We start from the raw sequence: 24,842 nt of genomic DNA, 5'->3' as shown, positions 1-24,842 counted from the left end.
GGACGTTTCATTTTTTGCTGAGTTTATATATTTCTGTTTTTGTTGCTAAATTATTTCTGATTATTGCTGGAGAAATATCTTCATATGTTCATCTGTTGACCCACTGTGATCACCATTGATATTTTATTTTCTAATCAACTGATTTTTCTCTGCAAGTAGCATGTCTTTGGGTTTTGGTATTGGTATTCACGCCGCGGGTCTCAAATCAAATTAAAAATCTAATTTATTTTTATCAGAAGATTGCTATATCACACTGACATGTTTTCTGAGATATTGAACGCTTCTCCGGGATTTGTGAGATCTGATGATCGGCGCAGCGTGACTACAATGAAGTCAACCTGTAACGCACCCAATGAAGCCAACATAGCAATGAAAACTACATGGCAACCGGCATTAAAGGCGCACGGAGGAGCGTCAGCAGAAAGCAGCCTGGCAATCTATGGTGGACTGCGCAGATGAAGGATATGGCAGCGACCTTATATTTGATCAAGTGAGTTCTGCATCTTGTTCGTGTTGGTGTCCTGCATATTTTGTCAGAATTGGAATTGGTCAGATAAAGGGCAACGAGCAAGGGACATCATGTTTTTATACAGGTTCCTATCCACTGATTCAATCTCAACGAATAGCGGTGGATGAGGGTGATTGATTACGTTCAGTCTAAATGTATTTTCATTCACTACGACAGGGCGATTTGATTGATTCATTGATTATCCATCTTAATGTAAATATGGAAAATATAGCCGGTGGATACTGGGCATACTGTGGGGTGGTGGGTTATTTATTTCGCGTACTGCCATTTAAGGGATGATTCTTATTCTGTCTATTCATTGAAATCTACAAGTTTTATTGAATTAGTATCGTGTTAATGACGTAACAGACTGACGTTCTCCGTATCTATGGAGACACGATGGCAAGAGTGTTCGGTTCAGAATGTTCAATGCAGTGTTGCATAGAGACCAGGATTCTAGACATTCCCATGTCATAGCTGAGAGTAAGATACGTTTCAAGGTTGATGCACTGAATGGACAAGGCAGTGCTTTTCCTGTTTAAAGGCTGCACCCCTTCGATGGAATCTATATATAAGCTATAGATAACTTGGAATAAAAAATACACATTTATTCTTTAGCTTTTTATTTTTATTTGACACAGAATAGTCATCAAACTGCATATTTCCATACTGTAGCTACAGTATTTCCGACACTTGATTGGAATCACTTCATGAAGACACAGGCCTATTGAAAAGACCTGCCATAGGCCACCATGTAATCAGGATGGACATTTCAAGACATGAGGACCAGGTTGTCTCCATGTAGTAAACTGAATGCTGTGTGATGCTCTGAATCTTTTCAGTGATAGATTTTCTCCATCTGGGAATTAGGAAATATCTCACTCTTTAGTGCACCCACCTTCTGAATGGAAACATGGACACCACCTACAAAGGAGGAATTGTAGTCAACAATGTCCAGGAACTTTGAGGTGAGTAACATGTAGGCTATTATAATTCTATTCTATGTTACATTACCTGGTCATACATTACCTAGTAATGTTGTGTTATGACTTGACTGTATTGGATGGTTTGCTAGGCCTACCTCTTGCAGAAACAACCTAAGCACATGAGCCTACCTAATAATCCAGAGTAAAGAGTGATATAAAAACACAAACGAAAAACAAAACAAAATAAATCAAGTCAGTCAATGATACCCTTGAAGAAAGACACCAACCTCCACTATATTCTCCTCCTCTGCTTACCTCCAAGCCTGGTCACTCAGTAGGGATGTTGGCTACTGTGGAACATGGTCCCATCCTCTGCAGCGACTCCAACATCCTCTGCCTCTCCTGGAAGGGCCGGGTCCCCAAGAGCGAGAAGGACAAGCCGGTGTGCCAGCGGCGCTACCATGAGGAGGGCTGGCTGGCCACAGGGAACGGGAGAGGGGTGGTGGGCGTGACGTTCACATCCAGCCACTGCAGGAGAGACAGGAACACTCCTCAGAGAATCAACTTCAACCTGCGAGGACACAACAGTGAGGTGGGTCTTGTTATTTTTTTTCCGAAACTGAGTTTATTTGCAGAATTAATAAAAAATGCCCTCATATATAAACACCCAGATTTAATCTGACAATCATCACAAAAGAGCATTTTGTGTTAGTATAAAATAGGCGATGTAGAGTAGGTGGAGGACGTGGACTGTTTTGTACTTTCTCTCATTCAGCATGTGCATCTCATTTTGAATATGAATTGTATTCCACTTTCACATTCCTAGAGAGCCCCCTGTGTTCGTGAAGTATAATAGCAGTTGCATACTTCCCTTTGCAGGTTGTGTTGGTTCGTTGGAATGAGCCCTTTCAGAAGTTGGCCACGTGTGACATGGAGGGAGGCATCTTCGTCTGGATTCAGTATGAGGGACGGTGGTCTGTAGAGTTAGTGAATGACCGTGGTGCCCAGGTAGGTATAAGATGCCCGGGTACGATATTTTTACTATATTTTTTATTGGGAAAGATAATGTATTGGTGAAAACATTATGTAATGCTGGAAAGATAATATAATGGATGCATTTCTAATCTCTCCATAAGGTGAGTGATTTCACATGGTCCCATGATGGCACTCAGGCCTTGATCGCCTACAGGGATGGGTTTGTCTTGGTGGGGTCAGTCAGCGGACAGAGACACTGGTCCTCAGAGATCAACCTGGAGAGCCAGATCACCTGTGGCATCTGGACACCTGACGACCAACAGGTAGGTACACCTGAGCTAACCTGGTTTCTGGCTGAACCTAAACAAAACATTGAGCATGTATTGCCCTTTTACAAACAAATAAGATACATATTATAGTATTGACCTTTTTGTTACAGGCAAACAATATATGAAATAATCTGTTGGTTTCGGGGACACAGATTTAGCCTTGACTATAAAGCATGCTCATTTGAGATTCTTGCATACTTGTTTGTCTATTGCCTGTCCAGGACATGTACTTGTACATCAAGCTGCCTTGTTCTGCAGAAAAGTTTGATAGGCTCCCTGCCCCTATGGGCTGTTCTGGCTCGGACACAGTTTACTTACTCTTTGTCTAGGACTAGGTTTAATCTTTGTCCAGGAGACCACCCCCATTGATGTTTTCTCTCAGAAAATAAGGATTCCTGCCAACTGCCTTTACTTCAGGTGTTGTTTGGTACAGCCGACGGTCAGGTGATAGTGATGGACTGTCATGGTCGCATGCTGGCCCATGTCCTGCTACACGAGTCTGATGGCATCGTCGGCATGTCATGGAACTGCCCCTGCTTCCTAGTGGAGGACAGCACAGAAAGCGACACCGACTCTGATGACAACCCACCTCAAGGTAAGATACTGTAATAATGATAATGCAAGGTAGTGTGGTTATTTAGATCATTTAGGCACTGATTCTATGGGCACAGAGAGTGACGCTGCGTCGTATGACAATAACCCAGCTCAAGGTCACACATTGTAAACAATCAAGCGAGAGAGAAGAACATCCCTGTTCTTAAGTCGCTCTGGATAAGAGCGTCTGCTAAATGACTTAAATGTAAAATGTAAATGTCTTGTACCGCTCTCGAATGTGAAAAAAAGAGATGTGATAACATTCTTTTTACCTCTACTGTGAACACTATGATCGTGCACATTAGCCAGGAGGCTAATGTGTTTATTTCTCTCTCCCAAGTGCGTATCCTGAAGCCCCTTCTGACAGTTAGCTTCATATCAGGAGACATCAGTTTGATGAACAACTACGATGACCTCGCTCCTACCGTCATCCGCTCAGGACTCAAAGGTAATGACTTTTTCAGTCTTCAACGTGTGGGCGGACCGAATGTGTTGTGACTGAGCTCCTCCTGTTCAGATGTGGAGGTCCAGTGGTGTTCTCAGGGGGACCTCCTGGCGGCAGCTGGGATGGAGAGACATGGGCTCCCTGGAGTCCCCTCTGACCCTATCGTGAGGAACGCCCTGGTCAAATTCTACAACGTCCAAGGAGAACATATCTACACGTTAGAAACACCTGCCCAGGTGAGCTCCCCTCTTTGATTCACTTTTCTGAAATGTTATTGTATGATATTTACAAACTGGTTGTAATTTGTTTGTGATGGCGTAATTTTTGCCTTCTGGGTAGGTCCTCTAACACGTATAAGTCCAATTCTATAAGTCATCTGAAATCTTCAATGAATAACTACAATATTAACAGAAAGTATACTTGACATGAAATGTACTGTCGCCGCACTTCCAAGTCTCGTTTAGTGGTCTATGGAGAAAGCCAGAAATCAAGGTTCCATAGAATGTGAATACAACAGAACAGGGCCGACTGGGAACCTGCCTTGTCAACCTTTGCCTTGCAGCGCCCCATCACCACTATCTGCTGGGGCCACAGAGACTCTCGTCTGTTCCTGGCGTGTGGCACGGCGCTGTACGTGGTGCGGGTGGAGCACCGGGTGGCCAGCCTGCAGCTGCTGTGCCAACAGGGCATCGCCAGTGCCCTGCGGGAGGAGAGGGACGTGGGCAAACTAAACATGCCCTCCTTACTCTGTTCCTATGTCACAACCGCCTTCATACCCACCATCAAGGTAAAATACGCTTTATTCAGTTGGCTACTGTAGGTTATTATCTGAGCTCAAAGCCATCTGGACTTGTTCATTTCAAAATGACAGGACCCCTTGGTCGTAATCCTTCAATGTTTGTAGATCGGTAAGGTGCAGGGGATATGCTGGAAGCTCCATCACTACCCTGAGTGTACCTATCCAGATCCTAACGATCTAAAGGGGTAAGGGCCAAGGGGAAGGGGTAGGGGTAGGGAGCGGACTGGAACCAACTGTTAATGCTTTTCTCTTGTTTCTCTAGCCTCCTATTCCTGATCCCAACAACATCCGGGACTTTGTCAGCTACCCCACAGCTGGTAACGAGAGGCTGCACTGCACCATGAAGCGAGCGGAGGACAACCCAGAGGCAGGGGGACCCTGTTACACCCTCTACCTGGAACACCTAGGTGGTCTGGTGCCCATCCTCAAAGGCAGACGCATCAGCAAGCTACGGCCAGAGTTCATCATCATAGACCCTAAAACAGACAGCAAAGCAGGTGGGATTGGCACAGAAAGATTTATTATAATGCACTTTCAAAAATAGTTAGTATGTTACACACAAACAGCTCATTTTAGACCGGTATATCATGATGAGTTGGGCAACCCTACTAATGTGTGTTCACATGTATATTGTATATTTTTTTCCTGAAGTTCTACTGTTCTGACCTGTTTATAGAGGAGTCAAATATGATTTTTTAAATTTGTTATTTGTTTGTTTGTTTATTTGCTTGTTTGTTGTTGTTTTTTCCCCCTCCAGATGAGGTGTGTGTGAATGCTATGATCTCCTACATGACTGACAGCTGTAACTGTTCGGACTCCAGCGACATTGAGTTGAGTGATGAGTGGGTCGGGAAGAAGTCCCCTAAACTGTCCAGAGGAAACGGGTCACCCAAGCTTTCCAGGTATCTTTCATTACAATGGTCTGGACTCTGGAAGAGTGAGGTTATAAGACTAATGTTTACCATATTCAACCCGAATCCTAACCATTACCTTTAGTAGCCGATCCATGTTATACAAAAAGTTCAACCTTCTTCAATAGGTCATACTGATCATTTTATTTCTTTCAAATGTTATTTGTTCATCATTTTAAATTGGTCTATTTTGGCTTTGTTTGCCATTTGTTTTGGTTGTTGTCTGGCATAGAAGGAACATGGAATCTAGAAAATCTCCCAAAATGTCCCGGGCTAGTCAAGAAGGCCCACGATCACCCCGGTTACCAACAAAGAAGCCACCAATTCGATCTCCCAGTTTGACGCGTCGAGAGATGTCCATGGATGGAATCTCTGAGGTATTGTCTGAATATGTGTCATGTGGAACATTGGTATAGTGGTTCTTTAGTGGTTAGGAGCTGAAATTGTGGTTTCTGCATGTTTAGATTTAGCCACTTCTGTGCCCAGAAGTTAACCGGGTATAGCTAGCTGGCTAGCTCATGCAATATTTGGTTCTGGGTTCTGGATCATTTTTTACATAATAAAAAATATTAATCTATTTGCTTGATTTCACAGCATAATTATCTTGCTCAAGTCACGTCCAATATTTGGGGGACAAAGTTCAAAATCGTTGGACTTGCTTCTTTCCTACCTGCTAATCTTGGTGCAGGTAAGATCACCAACATTTGGAGGGAAAAAACACGGACATATTTTCAGTATTTACCCTATTTTTTATTATTCCTTTATGTTGACTACTCCATTTCATTCCAATTTGATTGTAGAAATGTTTTCCTCTGTTTTAGTTATCTATAAGACCAGTTTACTGCATCTACAACCAAGGCAGATGACAATCTACCTTCCGGAGGTCCGGAAAATATCACTTGACTTCATGAGCCTGCCTGTCTTTAACCCAAACGTCTTCAGTGAGGATGAGGATGACTTGCCTGGTAAGTCATGAATGAATGAACAATTAAACAAACCATCAATTCATTGATACTGGAATTAAGTATCAAGTGCAAGTTTACATGAATTTCGGTTGGATGTTGACTTCTGTTTAGTAATGAATGTAGTACGTAACAATACCTAAAGTTATTGGAATATTCTTTGACTTGTCTTTCAGTGATGGGACCATCTGGAGTGACAAGTGACAACCCTCCCTGTACGGTCAACATCCCCATCGCACCCATCCACAGCCCTGCCCAAGCCATGTCTCCCACTCAGAGCATTGGACTGGTCCAGTCCCTGCTGGCCAATCAGAACATCCAGCTGGATGTCTTGACCAATCCCACGGCTACGGCTTCAGCTGCAGCGGCCGCTGCAGCAGCCTCGGCCTCTATTGCAGGGCCTGATCACGGTCAGAATGCAGTAGCAGCACAGTACAGTGGGACTCTAGGAAGGTACTCCAACCCAGGACAGGTGATCTTTAACAGGCTCGAGATGGGTCCCCTCCTAGCTGGAACACTGCCTCCACCTCCGCCTCCACATCACCCCCCTCAACAACCTCAACAACAACGTCCTCAGTCTCAACAGACACACCAACAACAGTCCAAACAACCACCGCAGATACTAACCCAACAGCAGCAGCAGCAACAACAACAGAGAATGCAACAGCATCAACAACTACAGCACCAGCAACAGCAGATTCAACAACAACATCAACAACTACAACAGCATCATATACAGCAGATCCAACAGCAGCAGCAGCAACAGACTCAGCAGCACCAAGCACTGCAACAACAGCACCAACAACAACAGGCGGCACTGCAACAGCAACAACAGCAGATCCAACATCAGCACCAACACTTGCAACAACAGCAAATCGCTCAGCAGCACCAACAGATGCAACTGCAACATGAGCAAATGCATCAGCAGCAGCAACAAATGCAGCAGCAACAGCAGCAGATCCGACAGCAGATTATAGAGATGAGGCAGCAACAACAGCAGCTGCAGCAGCAACATCAGCAGATACAACAGCAACACCAACAGATGCAGAGGCAGCACCAACAAATGCAGCAGCAACTGAAGCTGCAGATCACCTTGCCCCCTCCGCCTACTGGCTATCCCACCATCTCTCTGCAGCAGCTCCAGGTACTGCAACAGATACCCCACCCCAGTGCAGAGTTGGGACCAGAAAGAGGAGAGCAGGGGCATACTCAGAGTCATACTCTGGGCAGGCCAAGTCTACCGCGATCCAGGCCTCCATCATTCATTGATGTAGACAGCTTACGGTCCAGACCTCCTTCCTTCATCGAAGCAGACACATCAAGATCTAGACCACCGTCATTCATCGACATAGACACAATACGGACTAGACCTCCTTCTTTCATTGATGCAGATACAGGTACATTGCGGTCTAGACCCCCGTCGTTCCTTGATGCAGACTCCTCCCGATCCAGACCTCCTTCATTCATAGACACAGACACACTACGTTCTAGACCTCCTTCCTTCCTCGATGCAGAGACTTCCCTTGAGATCCAGATGAGGAAGGTGAACCCTCCACCACCCTACCCAGGAACCATAGTGTCTGCAGCCACCGCCACGACCTCCACCGCTCCTCAGACCCTCATCACCAACTGTGACAGCCCCAACATACTGGTCACTGCAGACCCGTGTCTGAAGAAAGACGAGTTCTCACTCCACCCAGTTGGTCTCCAGTACCAGATGGGATACGAGAGGATCACAACCTTTGACAGCAGTGGGAATGTAGAGGAGGTGTGTCGCCCTCGCAGAAGACTCATAAGCAACCAGAACACCTACGCTGTTCAAGGCATGGGAGGTTCGGCCACACTTAAAGTCACCTCATCGTCTGACAGTAAGAAAGTCCAGCTTCCTTACAGCTCAGCAACTCTAAGCCGCCTCTCTGTGCCACGATACTCCATACCCAGCAGAGACCCGCCCCCCTACCCAGATCCAGCCAATCAGGTTAACATTAACACGACGACACTTTCTCCTCCCCAACGCATGGACAATAGTCACATGATTCACGCCACCTTGCGATCTGACCGGCGAGACGTGGAATCTCGCCTGAAGGTGTCCCAGATGGTTGACGCTTCAAGGACTCTACCAACCAAGTCTAAGATCAACAGTGCGGCCCTAGCACTCTCTTACCAGCAGAGGGTGCCCACGGCTCTGTATACCTGCACTCAGTGCAGCAGCAACAGCAGCAGCACCAGTGTCAGTGTTAGTGGTGGTGGTAGTAGCAGCAGTGGCATCGCAGGAGGCACTGTAGTGCGACAGGATTTCCCTACAGGAAAAGGTGCTCATCACAGCACCATCATTGTTCACTCCAAAAGCACTTCGCCTCAAGCTTCTCAGTCATCTTACAATCTGCTGAGTCCTGTTGATAACAGCAGGGATAGGACTGTGTATGTGAACTCTGCCTTTACCGAAGACGAGACATTAAGTCAGCAGTGTCGTCACTTGACTCTTGGGGAAGTTAGTTTGACACTGAAACGTCCTCCACCATACCAGTGGGACCCAAACACTGCAGAGGAGTTCTGGATACCCCCAGAACAGACTATCGTAGCTCCTCCTCCACCTCCACCACCAACACACAAACCACCACCCCCGATCATCTTCAGCAATGCTCAGCATCTGGACATGACACGGCTGCCTTTTGTACTTTCAACAAAACCTCCCAGCAGCCCAAGTACTGTTACTTTCCCATCAGGTTACCAGATCTCCATGTCACCTTTCCCTCCAGGGGTTGGTCAGGATGGATCCCCACTCCAGTCCATGCAGAGCCATCCACCACCCTGCCCTCCCAACGAAGTAGTTGCTCCAGTCCCCCAGTTTGCCCAGCAGGACCCCAACCTGGTCTTGCCACCTGGATACCCTCCCAGCCATGCCAACCTAGCTTGCTGCCCTCTGCCCCCAATGTACCCAGGGGCCGCCTCCTGTGCTGGGCTTCAGCTGCACCCTGTTAGCCTGCACCCCTGGAACCCATATAGCCTACCCATGCAGGACCTGTCAGGCTCTGCCACCCTCCCCAGCAAGTCTCATCAGGTGTTAGAAAAGCCAGTCCTCTCCCCACCTCCTCCTGTTGCTCCCCCCCCACCACCTCTTACACTTCCTCCTCCTCCACCAACCGAGCTGCCGAAATCCAAAAGCCCTACAGAGGAGCTGGCGGAATCTGCCAGTAGCTTCCAGGAGCCGTCTTCTCTCAACGAAAGCCCCGTTCCAGACCGACAGGGGTCCGACATGTTCAGCAAGAAAAGTCGTAAACGTCTAGACAGCCGAGCCGAGGCGGCAAACATGACCACCGTCTCAGAGGGCAAATCCAAAAAGGAAGGGCGCGCCCTCTCCGACTTCAACTCCCTCATCTCCAGCCCCAGGCTTGGCGGCAGGGAGAAGAAGAAACTCAAAGGCCAGAGGGAGCAGCTGAACAAAACCAAGAAGCTCAACAGGACCAGTACCACTAGCGAGTTCCAGGACAGTTCGGAGAGTGAGCCCGAGCTCTTCATCAGCGGAGATGAACTGATGAACCAGAGCCAGAGCTCCAAGAAGGGTTGGAAGAGTAAGAGAAGCCTGAGGATGGCCAGTGAACTGGAGGAGATTAAGTGCAGGAAGGCCAATGAGAGAGAGGACCGTGGGCTGGGGAGCCAGGGATTCATCTATGTCATGGCCAATAAGCAGCCACTCTGGAATGAGGCCACACAGGTCTACCAGTTGGACTTCGGAGGACGAGTCACTCAGGAGTCTGCTAAGAACTTTCAGATCGAGCTGGACGGGAGACAGGTAAAATTTTGCTTCCATTATTTACAGAAACCTAGATACATTGTAAAAAAAGAACCACCTATTTATAATTTAGAATGGGAAATCTGTTTGCGGTTGCTTGAAATATAAGTTGAGCTTCCAGTCTCTCTGGAGGCCTGGGTTCAGTTCCCACCACTGCTACCAACTGTCACATTGCCCTGTTTATGGCTGAGATGAGTCAGCACTCAAATTGAACTTCAGGCAGCAGTGGCACAACCAGAAGTTCATTGGTGGGTGGGCCTGCAGAAATTTGGGTGGGCCAATGATTTTGTATTTATTTATTCTTTTTGAGGGGGTTGGGGAAAGCAACTAAATTCCTGCAATTGTACACATTTTGTCATGGGGACATTTTCACAGCTAATCTCATGCTATTCTACACATTTTGCCAACAGGCCCACCCAGGCCCACCCAGGCCCATCTGTACCTATGCCCCACAGATGTGATGCAAACAGGCCTTCCTTACAGCTTTGTTCCTGTCTCTTTTCCACTGTTTTTCTACAGGTGATGCAGTTTGGCAGAATCGATGGGAACGCATATATCCTGGATTTCCAGTATCCTTTCTCAGCAGTGCAGGCCTTTGCTGTTGCCTTAGCCAATGTTACTCAAAGGCTGAAGTAAGAGACTGCTCTAACCAGTGGTGTAGTGGAGGATATTTTGTGCAAGTGTTTACCTACCTTTTTGCGGGAAAAATGCATTGAAAGTATAGGGAGCATTACATTACTCACCGCAAATGGCGATCAGTGTTTACCCACCTATGTTTTTTATCACTACGTCACTGACTCTAACCCAACGTCACATATGTGTTCGTAAAAAAGGAGGAAGGGAAGCGCTGCTAAGGTACACAATAGTAGATTGTGGGGTAAATGAATAGAATTCATTAAAATGCCTTTATTTGTATGGCATGTTCAATGGAAACAAAAGTTTAGAAACGCTGACATGTGTGTCATATACAGTATATGGCTCTGTTACAACGTGCTCTGATGCAAAGTGACAGAATAATCCGAGATGATTATACTGTGTCCTGTAACACGGGACTGTCAGTGTAGTTCTGACGGATAATAGGGCTATGAAATACATTTTAGTAAGCCTCACAACAAAGCTTTTTAGTAGGTACGTTTCTCTTACTTACCGTATATATGCATTGGATTTAAAGACTGCCCTTGGAGACGTGCAATTTTAAAATGCGTGACTCAGATTGCAGGTTACAATGGTCATAAGAAAAGTAAGTGCAATGTTGGACAAAGTTGAAATAATGTATTGTGAGAGAGGAGGCCATGTTGATTGTGGAAAGACAACACGATGAGTTTGAAAGTAATCGAGTTTATTTAGATGTTATTTCGAAGATCACTTCTATGAAGTGATCCTAGGAATATCATCATTTTCCGTAAATGTTTTTGTAGGACCTAGAAATATCCGCATTTCCATTATGTAAACGTTATTGTAGGACTACATACCCTCATATGACATCAATTGTAACACATCCTTAACTCAATTGTAACATGTATGTTAACAAACCTTTCATTTCATTTGGTTGAACCTATGAAGAAATGTCATGCATGTGTAAATCATTCACCAAGATCATCAAATGCATGGTTCATGTATCTGGGGAAAAATGCATACAGTAGATATTACATTTACATTTAAGTCAATTGGTGCATTCACCTTATGACATCCAGTGGAACAGCCACTTTACAATAGTGCATCTAAATCTTTTAGGGGGGTGAGAAGGATTACTTATCCTATCCTAGGTATTCCTTAAAGAGGCGGGGTTTCAGGTGTCTCCGGAAGGTGGTGATTGATATCCCACCTGCGGCCAAATCCGTCATCTTATGTTAAACCCTGCAAGGAAATGAAAAGCTATCCTTAATTTAATGTTATAAGCTTGGTTGGCTCTGTGTTTTAGTCACTGGGTGTGGTTATGATGCTACTTGAACATTGCATTTGAATGTGAAGTGCTTTGCCTCCTTGGAGTTTCTGCTGCTGCTTTTGATAGATATTGTCTGCATTGCTGCTAATAGTGTGTCACTTGGTACTGAAGACATTCAAGTTATCATTTTTTACATTTTCAGATTTTAATTGGATTTGATTGACTAATTACTTTTGTGAATATGTTATTCAGTAGTTAACATGTGTCTTATGCGGCTTTATCTGAAAGTATTGTAACTTCCAAAATAATGGAAACACTTGAGTAAATGAGGGATACGAAGTATATTGAAAGCAGGTGCTTCCACATAGGTGTGGTTCCTGAGTGAATTAAGTAATTAACACCCCATCATGCTTAGGGTCTGGCATACAAATGTTGGACAGGCCATTATTTTGGCTACCATGGCTGTGTTATGACAATTCCCCCATCTACAGGGCACGAGTGGTCATTGAATGGTTTGATAAGCATGAAAACCATGTAAACCACATGCCATAGCTGTGCCAGTTACAAGATTTAAACCCAATTGAACACTTAGGGGAGATTCTGAAGCGGCGCCTCCCTCCAGCATTTGCCGTGTTTCGCCCACCAAGCAAAGAGTTTTTGTATGGAGGCCAATGAGAGTGTCGAATTTGGTCAGCAAAAAAATGTATGGCTTCTTTACTAGAGGTTTATAGACGTTTCGTAATGGTTAAGTTGTTACGCGTGTACTGATATAAGTAGGACACGTGACATCTCGCCAACATTGAGAAAAAACACTTTGTATCTGAGTTGTCTCGAGTTGGCTATGGATATTCACGGCATGAGGCTAATAGCATAGCATCTCTTGCCATTGAATACGGGAGGTTAAAAACGATTACAATAGTGAGATGTATCCACCAATCCAAAGAAAGGATAGGCGGGAGCTAGACAGCCCGCCATGCCGCTTTATGGACAATGACTCCCATTGTTATGGCAGGGATACATGTATATTGTTAGTATATACATCATTTTTGGCGGTGCTTGAGACAGCGTTTTCCACCACAATCAACCAAATTATGGAATTCCTCACAGAAGAATGGTGTCGCATCCCTGCAATAGATTTCCAGACACTTGTAGAATCTATGCCAAGGTGCATTGAAGCTGTTCTGGCTCGTAGTGACCCAACGCCCTATTAAAACACTTTATGTTGGTGTTTCCCTTCTTTTGGCAGTTAACTGTATATCTGCAGGATTATTTGAAAAAGTATTGTAGACAAGTTATGTGATGATTCAACTATTCAAATCAAATCAAATGTATTTCGAAAGCCATTCGTACATCAGCTGATATCTCAAAGTGCTGTACAGAGACCCAGCCTAAAACCCCAAACAGCAAGCAAAGCAGGTGTAGAAGCACGGTGGCTAGGAAAAACTCCCTAGAAAGGCCAGAACCTAGGAAGAAACCTAGAGAGGAACCAGGCAATGAGGGGTGGCCAGTCCTCTTCTGGCTGTGCCGGGTGGAGATTATAACAGAACATGGCCAAGATGTTCAAATGTTCAAAGATCATCAGCAGGGTCAAATAATAATAATCACAGTGGTTGTCGAGGGAGCAACAGGTCAGCACCTCAGGAGTAAATGTCAGTTGGCTGTTCATAGCCGATCATTCAGAGTATCTCTACCGCGCCTGCTGTATCTAGAGAGTTGAAAACAGCAGGTCTGGGACAGGTAGCACGTCCGGTGAACAGGTCAGGGTTCCATAGCCGCAGGCAGAACAGTTGAAACTGGAGCAGCAGCACAGCCAGGTGGACTGGGGACAGCAAGGAGTCATCAGGCCAGGTAGTCCCGAGGCATGATCCTAGGGCTCAGGTCCTCCAAGAGAAAGAAAGAAAGAAAGAATTAGAGAGAGCATACTTAAATTCACACAGGACACTAGAGAAATACTCCAGATATAACAGACTGACCCTAGCCCCCCGACACATAAACTACTGCAGCATAAATACTGGAGGCTGAGACAGGAGGGGTCAGGAGACTGTGGCCCCGTCCAACTATTCAATGCTTAGCATTGTTACTCTACTGTGTAATACAGCAATACTTCAATGCTTATTATTATCAATACAGACAGTGTGTGTGGGTCATTATGAATCAGCATCACCACCTAAAATAATATTATTTTGTTGCCTAAATGGATTTTTATTTTATTTTAAATCTTATACAATTATTTTGTCCAGTTTATATATCAGAAGATATATCATACATTAACATATAGGCCTACCACCCGATGTTCAAAAACGTAATAAAATGTAGAACACTTATGTCTATGTCTATTCATTGTGTGTGTGTGTGTGTGTGTGTGTGTGTGTGTGTGTGTGTGTGTGTGTGTGTGTGTGTGTGTGTGTGTGTGTGTGTGTGTGTGTGTGTGTGTGTGTGTGTGTGAGTAGCCAGGTCACCCGTGATACAAGTCAGTATTCAACGTCCAGCCATGTCCGACGACGTCGGGAAGATGACGTGAAAACTGGCCACTAGGGGCAACAGTGATATAAATTTGTTTTTGACATTTAAAAAAATGTGTATATATTTAACTAGGCAAGTCAGTTAAGAACAAATTCTTATTTTCAATTACGGCCTAGGAACAGTGGGTTAACTGCCTTGTTCAAGCGCAGAACGACAAATGTTTACCTTGACAGCTCAGGGATTCAATCTAGCAATCTTTCAGTTACTGACCCAAAGCTCTAACCACGAGGCTACCTGCCACCCCAGGTAGCCTATCCCAAACCTTAACCGTTACTTTAACCATTCTGAGTTAATACCTAACCTTAAAGTGTGGTAGTTAATGCCTAAACTTAAACATTCTGATTTAATGCCTAAACTGTGAGACTGTGAGAGCTTCAGCCACTCCATTGTGTTAGTGCACTCCCTTAAGGACGGGATTTATCGAACATCAGGAAGACACCCTACTCACTCAACGAGTCAGTTCACAGTCACAACTCTCTCCAGAGCAACTCTCTAAACACGCGCGTTTGGGTTCAGTGCTTTTTCTACAGACAACAGCCACGCTGTTTTTGACGAGCGCCAGCGCCGAACTTTAATTTATGGATTTAACCAGCCAAGTTGTGACGCATTTGGTTTCCCTGTGTTGTTAACACGTTATGAAGCCACATCTTGTCGTCTATTTGTGTAACAGGAATTTGAGTCTAGGCATTTGTGACTTGAATAAAACAATCCGGATCGGGAGTATAATTTAATATGAATGACAACAATATGGATTCTGATCAAGTTCAACAAACAGGTTGGTGACATTATATAGAATCGATTATATACGTTGCCGTTTTTCTAATAATAAAACATTGTTTCTGAGAGCTTATTTCTATAAATGTCTAGTTTCAAATATCATTAAAACGTTTGTAATTCAGCGAATGTAATTCCTACCACTACATATATTGGAAATGAGCTGTATTTTTCATTGAACAGTTGTTACATTGTTAACATGTTTTGTTTTCCGTCGGACTCTTGACTGCAATTATGTAGTCTAATATGGCTTTGTGTTATGTTCTAATTAAAGGAACATAACAGTTTACTGCGTGATTGACTGATTGATTGATTCATTCATTATTTGATCAATTCATTCTTTAGATGGCAGCACATCAGAAGAATCAATAAGTAGTCCTAATCAAAGGATGACAAGATATCAGATCCTTACATTGATATCAATGGCATCTGTCAACTTCAGCTCAATGATCTGCTACTCTATACTGGGGCCATTCTTCCCCAACGAGGTAATGTTCAATACCAACCATTTGATTTCTTCGTTGCCTGTGAAACAGACTATGCTGTCTGAGCAGTAATGCAGAATTATTATGCAGAATCATGATTTCTTTATTCAGATTATAGAATAAGTTGTCACGTTGCCAATGGAGAAAATAGCCCACAAAACAGAAATGACAAATGTTAAAGTTCACTCTTAATTTTCTTGGTTGGATGGAAGATTTCACTATATTATTGTTTAAATGATTGTGTGTGTATCATGTGTTGGACTTGAGAAAAGCCCCAGAGGGCAATGATGTGCCGTACAATGGACACTCACACATCAACACAGGTCAGATGATAGGCTGTCCAGTGGACATATGCATTTCAGTGACCAGAGAGTAGTCTCTTGTGACTGACTGAAATCTCTGTCATAAGGCCTAGGCTATATAATCGTCTCAGAATAATGACATAACCAATGTAATAAAGTCATGCCGATTGAAATGATAACGGCCCAAACCTTCACGGGTGAGTTTTCCAACACAACATCAGATCATCTTCGGCATGAATATCATTGTTTGTCTATTGCCGACCAATTGACCATTGGTGATCAAATTGCTAGAGCCGATCGTTCTGCTTTTGGGAAACTCACCCAGATGATCAAACTGTGGCTAGTGATGACCCGAAACAACACTTTGAGTCACGACTGTTTCATAAAGTCAGCTGTTATGACTGTTGCCCAATTTTGTTAAGCACATGCCCTCGTCTTCCGGAAGGAAAACCACTTCTTGTACACAATCTTTAACACGTTTTTTTCCAGCAATTTTTTTGCAGTATTTGTATGTTTGATTATTGTAATGTCTGGATAGTACAGGACCATTATGTATGAATTGTTTCTACTCAGGCCATGAAAAAAGGAGCCAGTCAGACTGTCATCGGACTTATATTTGGCTGCTATGCTCTGTGCAATCTGATGGGCTCTTTAGTACTGGGTAAATATGTAAGTATTTGGAATTACTAGGCTATGTACCAAGTGACACCCTATTCCTTATGTCGTGCACTACTTTTGACCAGACTCGTGGGGAATATGGTGCCATTTGGGAGGCACACATCCTACGTCTAGTCATCAGACTACTCTGCTTGCAACATGACTTGTCACACACACGTAACACAAGCCTCCTCTCTCTGTCCTTTCAGATTGTCCAGATTGGGGCAAAGGTCATGCTAATTTCAGGCTTATTCGTATCATCGGGGTGCACCATTCTCTTTGGGTGAGTAAGTTATCCATCAACAGACACTAGCCAAAGCACATTTCTAAGTGCCCTCTTCAACATTTTACTGAACTTGGACAAATACATATTTTCGTCTAAAACTTTTCCCCTTCTTGTTTTGCAGCTTACTCGACCGAGTTCCTGAGGGAGCTACTTTTATTACTTTGTGCTTTATCATAAGGTCTGTTGATGCTCTCGGCTTCAGTGCTGCAATGACTTCTTCTTTTGCAATTTCGGCAAAAGTTTTCCCCAACAACATAGCAACTGTTCTGGTGAGTTTAGTCAACCAACCCTTGTGTACGGGTCTTGCCTGGTATGTTATGTGTAGGCAATAGACACCATGCTCGAACAAAAAAGCATTATGGTTTAGGTTGTTAAAATGTTTTGTATCCCAAAAGTTTTCCTCTAGTCGTGTTGTGGCTGTCTGAAAGCCTCCTTAGCAACAGGCATCGTGACTAGTTCCTCTATTTGGTCGTAATGATATGATGATACAATTGGATTCTGTTTGGAATTGTAAACAAAAGCCTGTGGGTACGAGGTAAAACTGCATGTGGACGTTTACTGTGTTGAATTTGTCTTCTCAGGGTAGTTTGGAGATCTTTACAGGGCTGGGTCTGATACTGGGACCACCAATAGGTGGATGGCTGTATCAGTCTTTTGGATACGAAGTCCCTTTCATGGCTCTGGGATGCTTTCTATTTCTTATGGTCCCCTTCAACATCTACATCTTACCAAGCTTTGGTAACTGTTTATTCATGAACTTTGAACTAATAGTCATCTGTCTATAAACGTGTTTTTTAAATTGAACTAGGGCAAGTCAGTTAAGAACAAATGTTTATTTAAAATGACGGCCTACCCAAGCCAAACCCAGACTGCGCCACACTATGGGACTCCCGATCAAGGCCAGATGGAAGGCAGCCTGGATTCGAACCAGGGACTGCAGTGACGCCTCTTGCACTGAGATGCAGTGCCTTAGACCACTGACACTATTTAGTATTTTTTGGGGGGGTTAAATGATTCTTGTGATGATATTTTGTGCGAAATTATGTTAATCTGTTTGTTCCACTGTTCAGCTGCTGATCCTACCAAGGACTCCTTCTTCAGGCTGTTCACACGTCTGAAGATAGTCCTCATTTGCTTTGCCATATTCACCCTGAGCTCTGGACTTGGCTTTCTGGATGCAACCTTGTCCATATATGCCATTGATAAGGTAAAGCCAGGCGTATACCATGGTTGGGGTGAATTCCATTTCAATTCAGTTTACTTAATGAATTGACTGAACTGGCATTTTCCAAACCCTGGTATAATTGAAGGCCTCATATTTGAAAATGCATTTCAAAATGTGATTGTTATGTCTAGTAGGATGGACCTCGATACCTTAATATGTTTCTCCATTGTTTCTACATGTAGTTTGACCTCTCTCCAGGTTATGTGGGTCTTCTCTTGCTTGGCCTGTCGTTGCCTTACTGTCTGGCCTCACCTCTGCTTGGTATCGTTAGTGACAGGTTTCCTGTGAGTACAGTTAACCCAACAATATACCAACCAATGCCAGTGGTGTATCGAAGTCACAACTTCTCTTTTACACACATAGACAATAATGTGATTTTACCTTCTGGTTGTGTTTCCAGTCCATAAGGCCATGGCTGATGGTGCTAGGAGGCTTGTCTACAGCAACTGGTTTCTGGTTCTTAGGTCCTGTCCCCATTCTGCAGATACAGAGGTCCGAATCTGTTATTATCAGTGTGAAATTAACTATTATTACTATACTTGTACTACTATTATACTAACAATAAGAATTATACATTTTTTGTCTCTTTAGTCAGCTGTGGCTGTTGGTCTTCATGCTGGGTGTCATAGGATTCTCTCTAAGCATGATTGCCATACCCACCTTCCCTGAAATACTCAACTGTGCATAGTGAGATTACCATTTACATACACACCAGGGCACGTACACACACACACACATATACTATATTTACAATGTCCACTTTCACTTAGAAAAACAGGTGTCATCATAGTGCATGAGGTGCAGGTCACGGAATAATATTGATCATTTTCCGATGGCAGTGAAAATGGATTTGAGGAGGGGCTGAGCACTCTCGGACTGGTGTCTGGATTGTTTGGAGCAGTGTGGTCCATTGGGTATGTGCTTAAAGTATCTGTCATATCAACTCTCTGAGGCATGATTTGAAGGTTCGAGTTTGGAGATATGAATCCTAAACAAAGGTGTGTTTTATTGGTTCAGAATGTTTTGTGGTCCAACGCTCGGTGGCTTCACCACACAGCAGCTGAGCTTTGAGTGGGCTGCTTCTGTTCAAGGAGGCCTGGCCTTTTTAGCCGTAAGTATGGCTATTTACCTATCCTATTATACACACTTCAATACTGTCAGTCCTGCCTCGACACTAATGACGCTACGGACGGCTAACTCAAATTACTGTGCTAAATTGCTTGCTTTGACATCAACACATTATGCTAGTTAGTGAGAGGTATTGAGGTCACATGGATGTTCTTTTATTTTCCACATGGGTCTTAGCCCTGGGCCAAGTAAAAAACTGGGATGTCTGAATACAACTAATGTGTCCTCCTCTCCTCAGGCTTTCTTTCTTGGTATATATTTTCTCTGTCAAGGAACACGACAAAGAAGGTAATGATTACATCATATATTTTGTTTATTAACATTTTTTTTTAAATAGAAGAGAAATGTTGAGAAAGTCATTTGAAAAGAGTAACCGGTCCGGAGAAATGTTTATTTGTCCCCGAATTTGCTTTTATATGTTTGGATCTAAAGGGCTCCTCAGATCAAGAGGAAAATACCTTCAGATGAACGTACCCGTCTTCTGTCCTGAACAACGATCATCTACCAGGAACATGTACAGTGAGAGATGGGTACCAAACAATAAACACCACTTCTTAAAATATTATGTGTATGTATTGCTAGAGATTGAGGTGGGCATGCATTGTATTGCTAGAGATTGTGATAAAACAGAACAATGAGAAAGATATTTCACCAGATGTATAAATGTGAAGCATCCGGTTGGCGTTTCCACTCATTACCAAACATGGTGGTGAGAAGAAGCCCAGTGGCCGGGAGTGGGAGAAGATGGAGCGAGATGGATTTTGGCCGACATTCTGCAAATTTTCTCTTCGATGAAACATTTGATCTCATTACAGATTTCTGTTTCCAAAACTGTTACGAACAGAGTGGACTACGTTTTGTAGACTTTACCCTTTGCATTATGTAGGAGTGCAAGGGCAAATTTCACAGAGTAGATGTTCCCTAACAGAAATATGCAAATACATGATAGAACGCACCAATAGGCTCTCGCTAGCTTTTGCTTGGCTATGCCCACCTCACTTGTTCTGCCCACTATGATTAATTTGCTTACATTGGAAACGACAGGCTGTGCTCTATTCTGGGTTAGTTATAAAAAATCTTTGGTGATAATGTACAGTGCATTCGGAAAGTATTCAGACCCCTTTACTTTTTCCACTTTTTTGTTACTTTATAGGCTTATTGTAAAATGTATTAAATAAAAAAAAATACTCATCAATCTACACACAATACCCCATAATGATAAAGCAAAAACAGATATCACATTTACATAAGTATTCAGACCTTTTACTCAGTACTTTGTAGAAGCACCTTTGGCAGCAATTACAGCCTTGAGTCTTCTTGGGTATGATACTACAAGCTTGGCACACCTGTATTTGGGGAGTTTCTCCAATTCCTCTCAAGCTTTGTCAGGTTGAATGGGGAGCATTGCTTCACAGCTATTTTCAGGTTTCTCCAGAGATGTTCGATCTGGGCTCTGACTGGGCCACTCAAGCACATTCAGAGTCTTGTCCCGAAGCCACTCCTGCGTTGTCTTGACTGTGTGCATAGGGTCGTTGTCCTGTTGGAAAGTGAACCTTTGCCCAAGTCTGAGATCCTGAGCACTCTGGAGCAGGTTTCCATCAAGGATCTCTCTCTGTACTTTGCTCCATTCATCTTTCCCTCGATCCTGACTAGTCTCCCAGTACCTGCTGTTGAAAAACATCCCAGCGGCATGATGCTGCCACCACCTTGCTTCACCGTAGGGATGGTGCCAGATTTAGCAAAAATCTCTAAAAACCTGTTTGCGCTTTGTCATTATAGTGTATTGTTATTTAATCAATTTTAGCATAAGGCTGTAACGTAACGAAATGTGGAAAAATTCAAGCGTCTGAATACTTTCTGAAGGCACCATATATAAGCAGCCAGACAGTGAACAATATATAGCTATATACACTACAGAGGTGCTAAATGTGGACTGTGACATGTATTAAAATGTAAAACTAAGAGGATGATGCTACACAGATTGACTTCTCATTTGTTGTCGTGGAGTAGCACTAGCAATCCAAACAAAAGCAGTTCAGTTTGCATTATGCCAATATCAAAATAAGACCTGTGTATAGTTACTTGAACTGTCAAGGACCTCAATAAGCTGTGGTAAAGCTTTGGAACTTTTTTGAATGAGCTTTTAGCAAGTTATTTCAAAACACCATTTACTTAGGAATAGGTGAATGGTTCATGAAATAATGTTAATGACAATCAATGGGCAATAATCAGCTGGCAATGTAAACATGTACCCATTGAAATGCAGTACTATGTAAATGCCTCTCATTTCCAACACCACATGACTTGAATTATTTGTCTGAACAGTGGGGTCAGAACTAAATGTGCATAGCTATTGACCTCCTTCATGGTTATGTAAATTGCCCATTGACCAAAATGACTGTATCCACATGTCAGGTGATCATAACTGTGGTTCATTCAAGTACACCAAACTATTTGAAAATATGTAACTAATGTAATCTTAGACCTTTGTTACAGTCTTGTAGTTACATGCCTTTGGTGTTATTCCAATGTGTGCTTCTGCTCTCTTAAACTCCTATTTTACAATAATGGCATTAGGGGAAATCTAGGTACCTTTTTCCTCACTGACTGCAGAGTTCCAAATTGCATTAGTCTGGTCAAATAAAATAGGGAATTCATAATAAAAGATAACAGATTTGGTCTACTATCTGTGTTTGAGATAGTTTTGTATCACATTCAAAGAGATAATTATTTTTTATATGTATTTAGCTATATGTACCATGCTTTTCTAACAAAACAGATTTTCCTCACTCATAACACATTTCAAAGTTGTTATATTTAACATAATCACTGCGGACATATTTAAAGAAATGACTAGCAACTGTAATTACAGAAATACATATACAAACAATTCACTTGGCAACTATTTTTAATTGTATTGGTGACACTTTGGTGATTACAACTTTCCTCATCCCTTTAAGCTATAAAAATAAAACTGTAGTATTAATAAGTATATGCCTTTCTTATAGCTCATAACAAACAGGTTACAGAAGTCAATGAATGCATTACTCCAATAAATAGGATAAAAACAGCCAAACATACAAAATCTCTCCAGGACTGATACTACATTATAGGACATCAACTTTTTAAAATTCAGATGTTCTAAATAATTTTTTTAAATCAATAGTTAATCGGACATCATTTAAAAAATATTTGAACCCCCCCCCACCACCACCCACAATAAAACAATATGTGTACGCTTTACAGGATGGTTTCATTATTAACATATTTGTTATCTTCTGTTCAAAAGTGTTAAAAAACAGCTCTTAGTGTACTCTTAACCATAGGTCCATGGGTCTAGGTATCAGGCTCCAAGGCTCTGTTAGACTGTCCTCTCCTGGGGCTGGGGGGCAGTGGTCTGCTGCCTGCAGCATAGGCCCTCCTCTTGGTAGATGACGTTCCTGGGGCATCAGGGTTGGAGAATGTGGCCGGTGGTGGTGATGACGGAGCTTCTAACTTCTTCACTAACTTCTTTTTCTTCTTCTTCACTCTTGAGAAATATGGGGGGAAAACACATTGGCCTGACATTAATGTATATATATATATATAAAAATACAAAAAAACTTTAGGAAGGGGAACTGGCAAGAGGTCAGCAGGAAGTGGTCAGCATGACCATAAAATACAAGAGCACATACAAGGAAAATACATTCCAAACAATTACAGCGGTCAACAACATTTCAGTCAGAGTTTTAAACTCACTCAGAGATACCCTCTTGCCCCGTTCAAAGTATTTCGTAGCTCTCTACAAGACCAAAGAGCATTATGGGAAAATAATTGTTTCAGCTTTTTGGACAAGTTTACAATATGCTGTCTAAAACTTAAGTTCAAATGCCTAGATACTATTTCAAATCAGTGAATCGTCATCAAACAATCATAATTCACACTTAAAATCTGCAAGTGACTCCATTTGTTGAGAAAGTTGTTTGAGAATGTCATCAAATGCTAGTAAATCCAGAAAAGCCTTCTCAATTTTAGAGGCACAAGAGTAAACGATTGTGTCGTCAGAATATTGTTGGGAGTTCTGCAGATTTTCCATTTCTTCCTATATCATACAGTGTAATAAGGGCAGGCCCTAAAATGGAACCTCAAGAGACCCCTTTTGTAAGCTGTCAAAAGTCTGATTTCATGCCTTCCAGTGCCACACACTGGTTCCAAAACAAACTCTCTGACAGAACACAATCTAACACGTCAGCACTTAAACCAATTGTATGTCATCTAATAATGTATCTCGTATAATGTATCTAGTAAGTTCATTTTCTTCCCATTTTCTCACCATGTGGTTAGAACACGAGTGTACAAAATGAACTATCGGGATGATATCGGAGCCACTGCTGTGACTTATGAGGACTGTTGCTGTGAGGAAGAGGACTTACTTGGTGGCAGCAGGCTGCTCAGGGTCTGTATCCAGCTCCGAGATGAACTTGAGTTCCCCAGAGACAACGGCAGCTGACACCTGTGAGCGGAGGGAGAGTAATCAAAGAAGAGAAGGTACAAGGAAATGAAGAGTAATTCCTACAACCTTGGTTCCCTGAAGAAGGGGAACGAGATGATCTCTAGGTTGAAGATGACAAAGGTTAAGACAACAGGATTCTAATATCCCATAACTCTTAGCAACAATGAGAGTAGCTATGCTAGTTAGCAACGGCGCTAGTAGTTAGCGACATCGCTGATCCCAGATTTGTGACGACCTTGTCTTAACCTGTTAGACCTATAGGGGCAGTATTTCATTTTTGGATAAAAAGACGTGCCCGTTTTTAGCGCAATATTTTGTCAAGAAAAGATGCTCGACTATGCTTGGAATTGATAGTTTTGGAAAGAAGACACTCTGACGTTTCCAGAACTGCAAAGATTTTCACTGTGAGTGCCATAGAACAATATCTACAGGCAAAACCAAGATGTTTGAGTGACCAGGAAATCAACAGGATTTCTGAAGGCACGTTTTCCATGATCTCCTTATAATAATAATAATAATATATGCCATTTAGCAGACGCTCCAAAGCGACTTACAGTCATGTGTGCGTATGGGTGGTCCCGGGGATCGAACCCACTACCCTGGCGTTACAAGCGCCATGCTCTACCAACTGAGCTACAGAAGGACTTATATGGCTGTGAATCCAGGAATGAACGGACACTTCCTATCGTTTCCCCAGGTGTCTGCAGCATTGTGACGTATTTGTAGGCATATCATTGGAAGATTGGCCATAAGAGCCTACAATTACCAAGTGTCCCGCATGGTGTCTGCGTGGAAATTGGTGCGCAAAAGTCAGGTCCCAGTATTTTTCCATCCGAATCAGAG

General features: G+C 43.0%; 3 protein-coding genes across 8 annotated transcripts in view; 2 read left to right on the top strand and 1 right to left on the bottom strand.

The window, feature by feature from the left end:
* Window positions 1–356: 356 nt before the first annotated feature.
* Window positions 357–11,957, top strand: LOC118362853 (tubby-related protein 4-like). 2 transcript variants are annotated; one of them, XM_035743521.2, is made up of 16 exons: window positions 357–490; window positions 1,351–1,476; window positions 1,757–2,026; window positions 2,314–2,442; window positions 2,571–2,732; window positions 3,156–3,333; window positions 3,673–3,780; window positions 3,850–4,013; window positions 4,340–4,564; window positions 4,839–5,073; window positions 5,334–5,478; window positions 5,720–5,864; window positions 6,082–6,175; window positions 6,309–6,452; window positions 6,626–10,242; window positions 10,762–11,957. In XM_035743521.2, exons 2-16 carry the CDS (start codon window positions 1,459–1,461, stop codon window positions 10,876–10,878), a joined length of 5,751 nt encoding a protein of 1,916 aa, XP_035599414.1. In that variant the 5' UTR covers window positions 357–490; window positions 1,351–1,458; the 3' UTR covers window positions 10,879–11,957. The 2 variants fall into 2 exon arrangements, with proteins under 2 accessions (XP_035599414.1, XP_035599415.1); XM_035743522.2 differs by having other exon boundaries at window positions 358–490; window positions 1,379–1,476.
* A 3,179-nt stretch (window positions 11,958–15,136) lies between these two features.
* LOC118362073 (MFS-type transporter SLC18B1-like) lies at window positions 15,137–22,530 on the top strand. 2 transcript variants are annotated; one of them, XM_035742278.2, is made up of 15 exons: window positions 15,137–15,425; window positions 15,770–15,912; window positions 16,785–16,880; window positions 17,078–17,151; window positions 17,276–17,423; window positions 17,736–17,892; window positions 18,225–18,361; window positions 18,562–18,663; window positions 18,780–18,871; window positions 18,971–19,066; window positions 19,219–19,293; window positions 19,397–19,490; window positions 19,746–19,795; window positions 19,940–20,037; window positions 20,163–22,530. In XM_035742278.2, exons 1-14 carry the CDS (start codon window positions 15,383–15,385, stop codon window positions 19,995–19,997), a joined length of 1,365 nt encoding a protein of 454 aa, XP_035598171.1. In that variant the 5' UTR covers window positions 15,137–15,382; the 3' UTR covers window positions 19,998–20,037; window positions 20,163–22,530. The 2 variants fall into 2 exon arrangements, with proteins under 2 accessions (XP_035598171.1, XP_035598170.1); XM_035742277.2 differs by having other exon boundaries at window positions 19,940–22,530.
* The window catches only part of ahi1 (Abelson helper integration site 1), a 22,958-nt gene continuing 20,419 nt past the window's right edge, over window positions 22,304–24,842 (bottom strand). For all 4 annotated transcript variants that reach the window (XM_052486514.1, XM_035743528.2, XM_052486512.1 and 1 more), the window contains exons 26-27: window positions 23,920–23,999; window positions 22,304–23,036 (exon numbers count right to left, since the gene is read on the bottom strand). In XM_052486514.1, coding sequence (XP_052342474.1) covers window positions 22,844–23,036; window positions 23,920–23,999 — 273 coding nt within the window. In that variant the 3' untranslated portion in view covers window positions 22,304–22,843. The remainder of the gene's footprint in view (window positions 23,037–23,919; window positions 24,000–24,842) is intronic.

This window comes from Oncorhynchus keta, chromosome 29 (assembly GCF_023373465.1).
Source record: "Oncorhynchus keta strain PuntledgeMale-10-30-2019 chromosome 29, Oket_V2, whole genome shotgun sequence".
Lineage (NCBI taxonomy): Eukaryota > Metazoa > Chordata > Actinopteri > Salmoniformes > Salmonidae > Oncorhynchus > Oncorhynchus keta.
This window is presented reverse-complemented; position numbering and strand designations above follow the sequence as displayed.

Coding starts and splice junctions, on each gene's coding strand:
- LOC118362853 (XM_035743521.2), top strand. Junction 2,443..2,570: donor TGAATGACCGTGGTGCCCAG/GTAGGTATAAGA, acceptor TCTCTCCATAAG/GTGAGTGATTTCACATGGTC. Junction 5,865..6,081: donor CCATGGATGGAATCTCTGAG/GTATTGTCTGAA, acceptor TTGATTTCACAG/CATAATTATCTTGCTCAAGT.
- LOC118362073 (XM_035742278.2), top strand. CDS start 15,383: ATGAATGACAACAATATGGATTCTGATCAAGTTCAACAAACAG. Junction 17,893..18,224: donor CTACATCTTACCAAGCTTTG/GTAACTGTTTAT, acceptor TCCACTGTTCAG/CTGCTGATCCTACCAAGGAC. Junction 19,491..19,745: donor GAGGCCTGGCCTTTTTAGCC/GTAAGTATGGCT, acceptor TCCTCTCCTCAG/GCTTTCTTTCTTGGTATATA.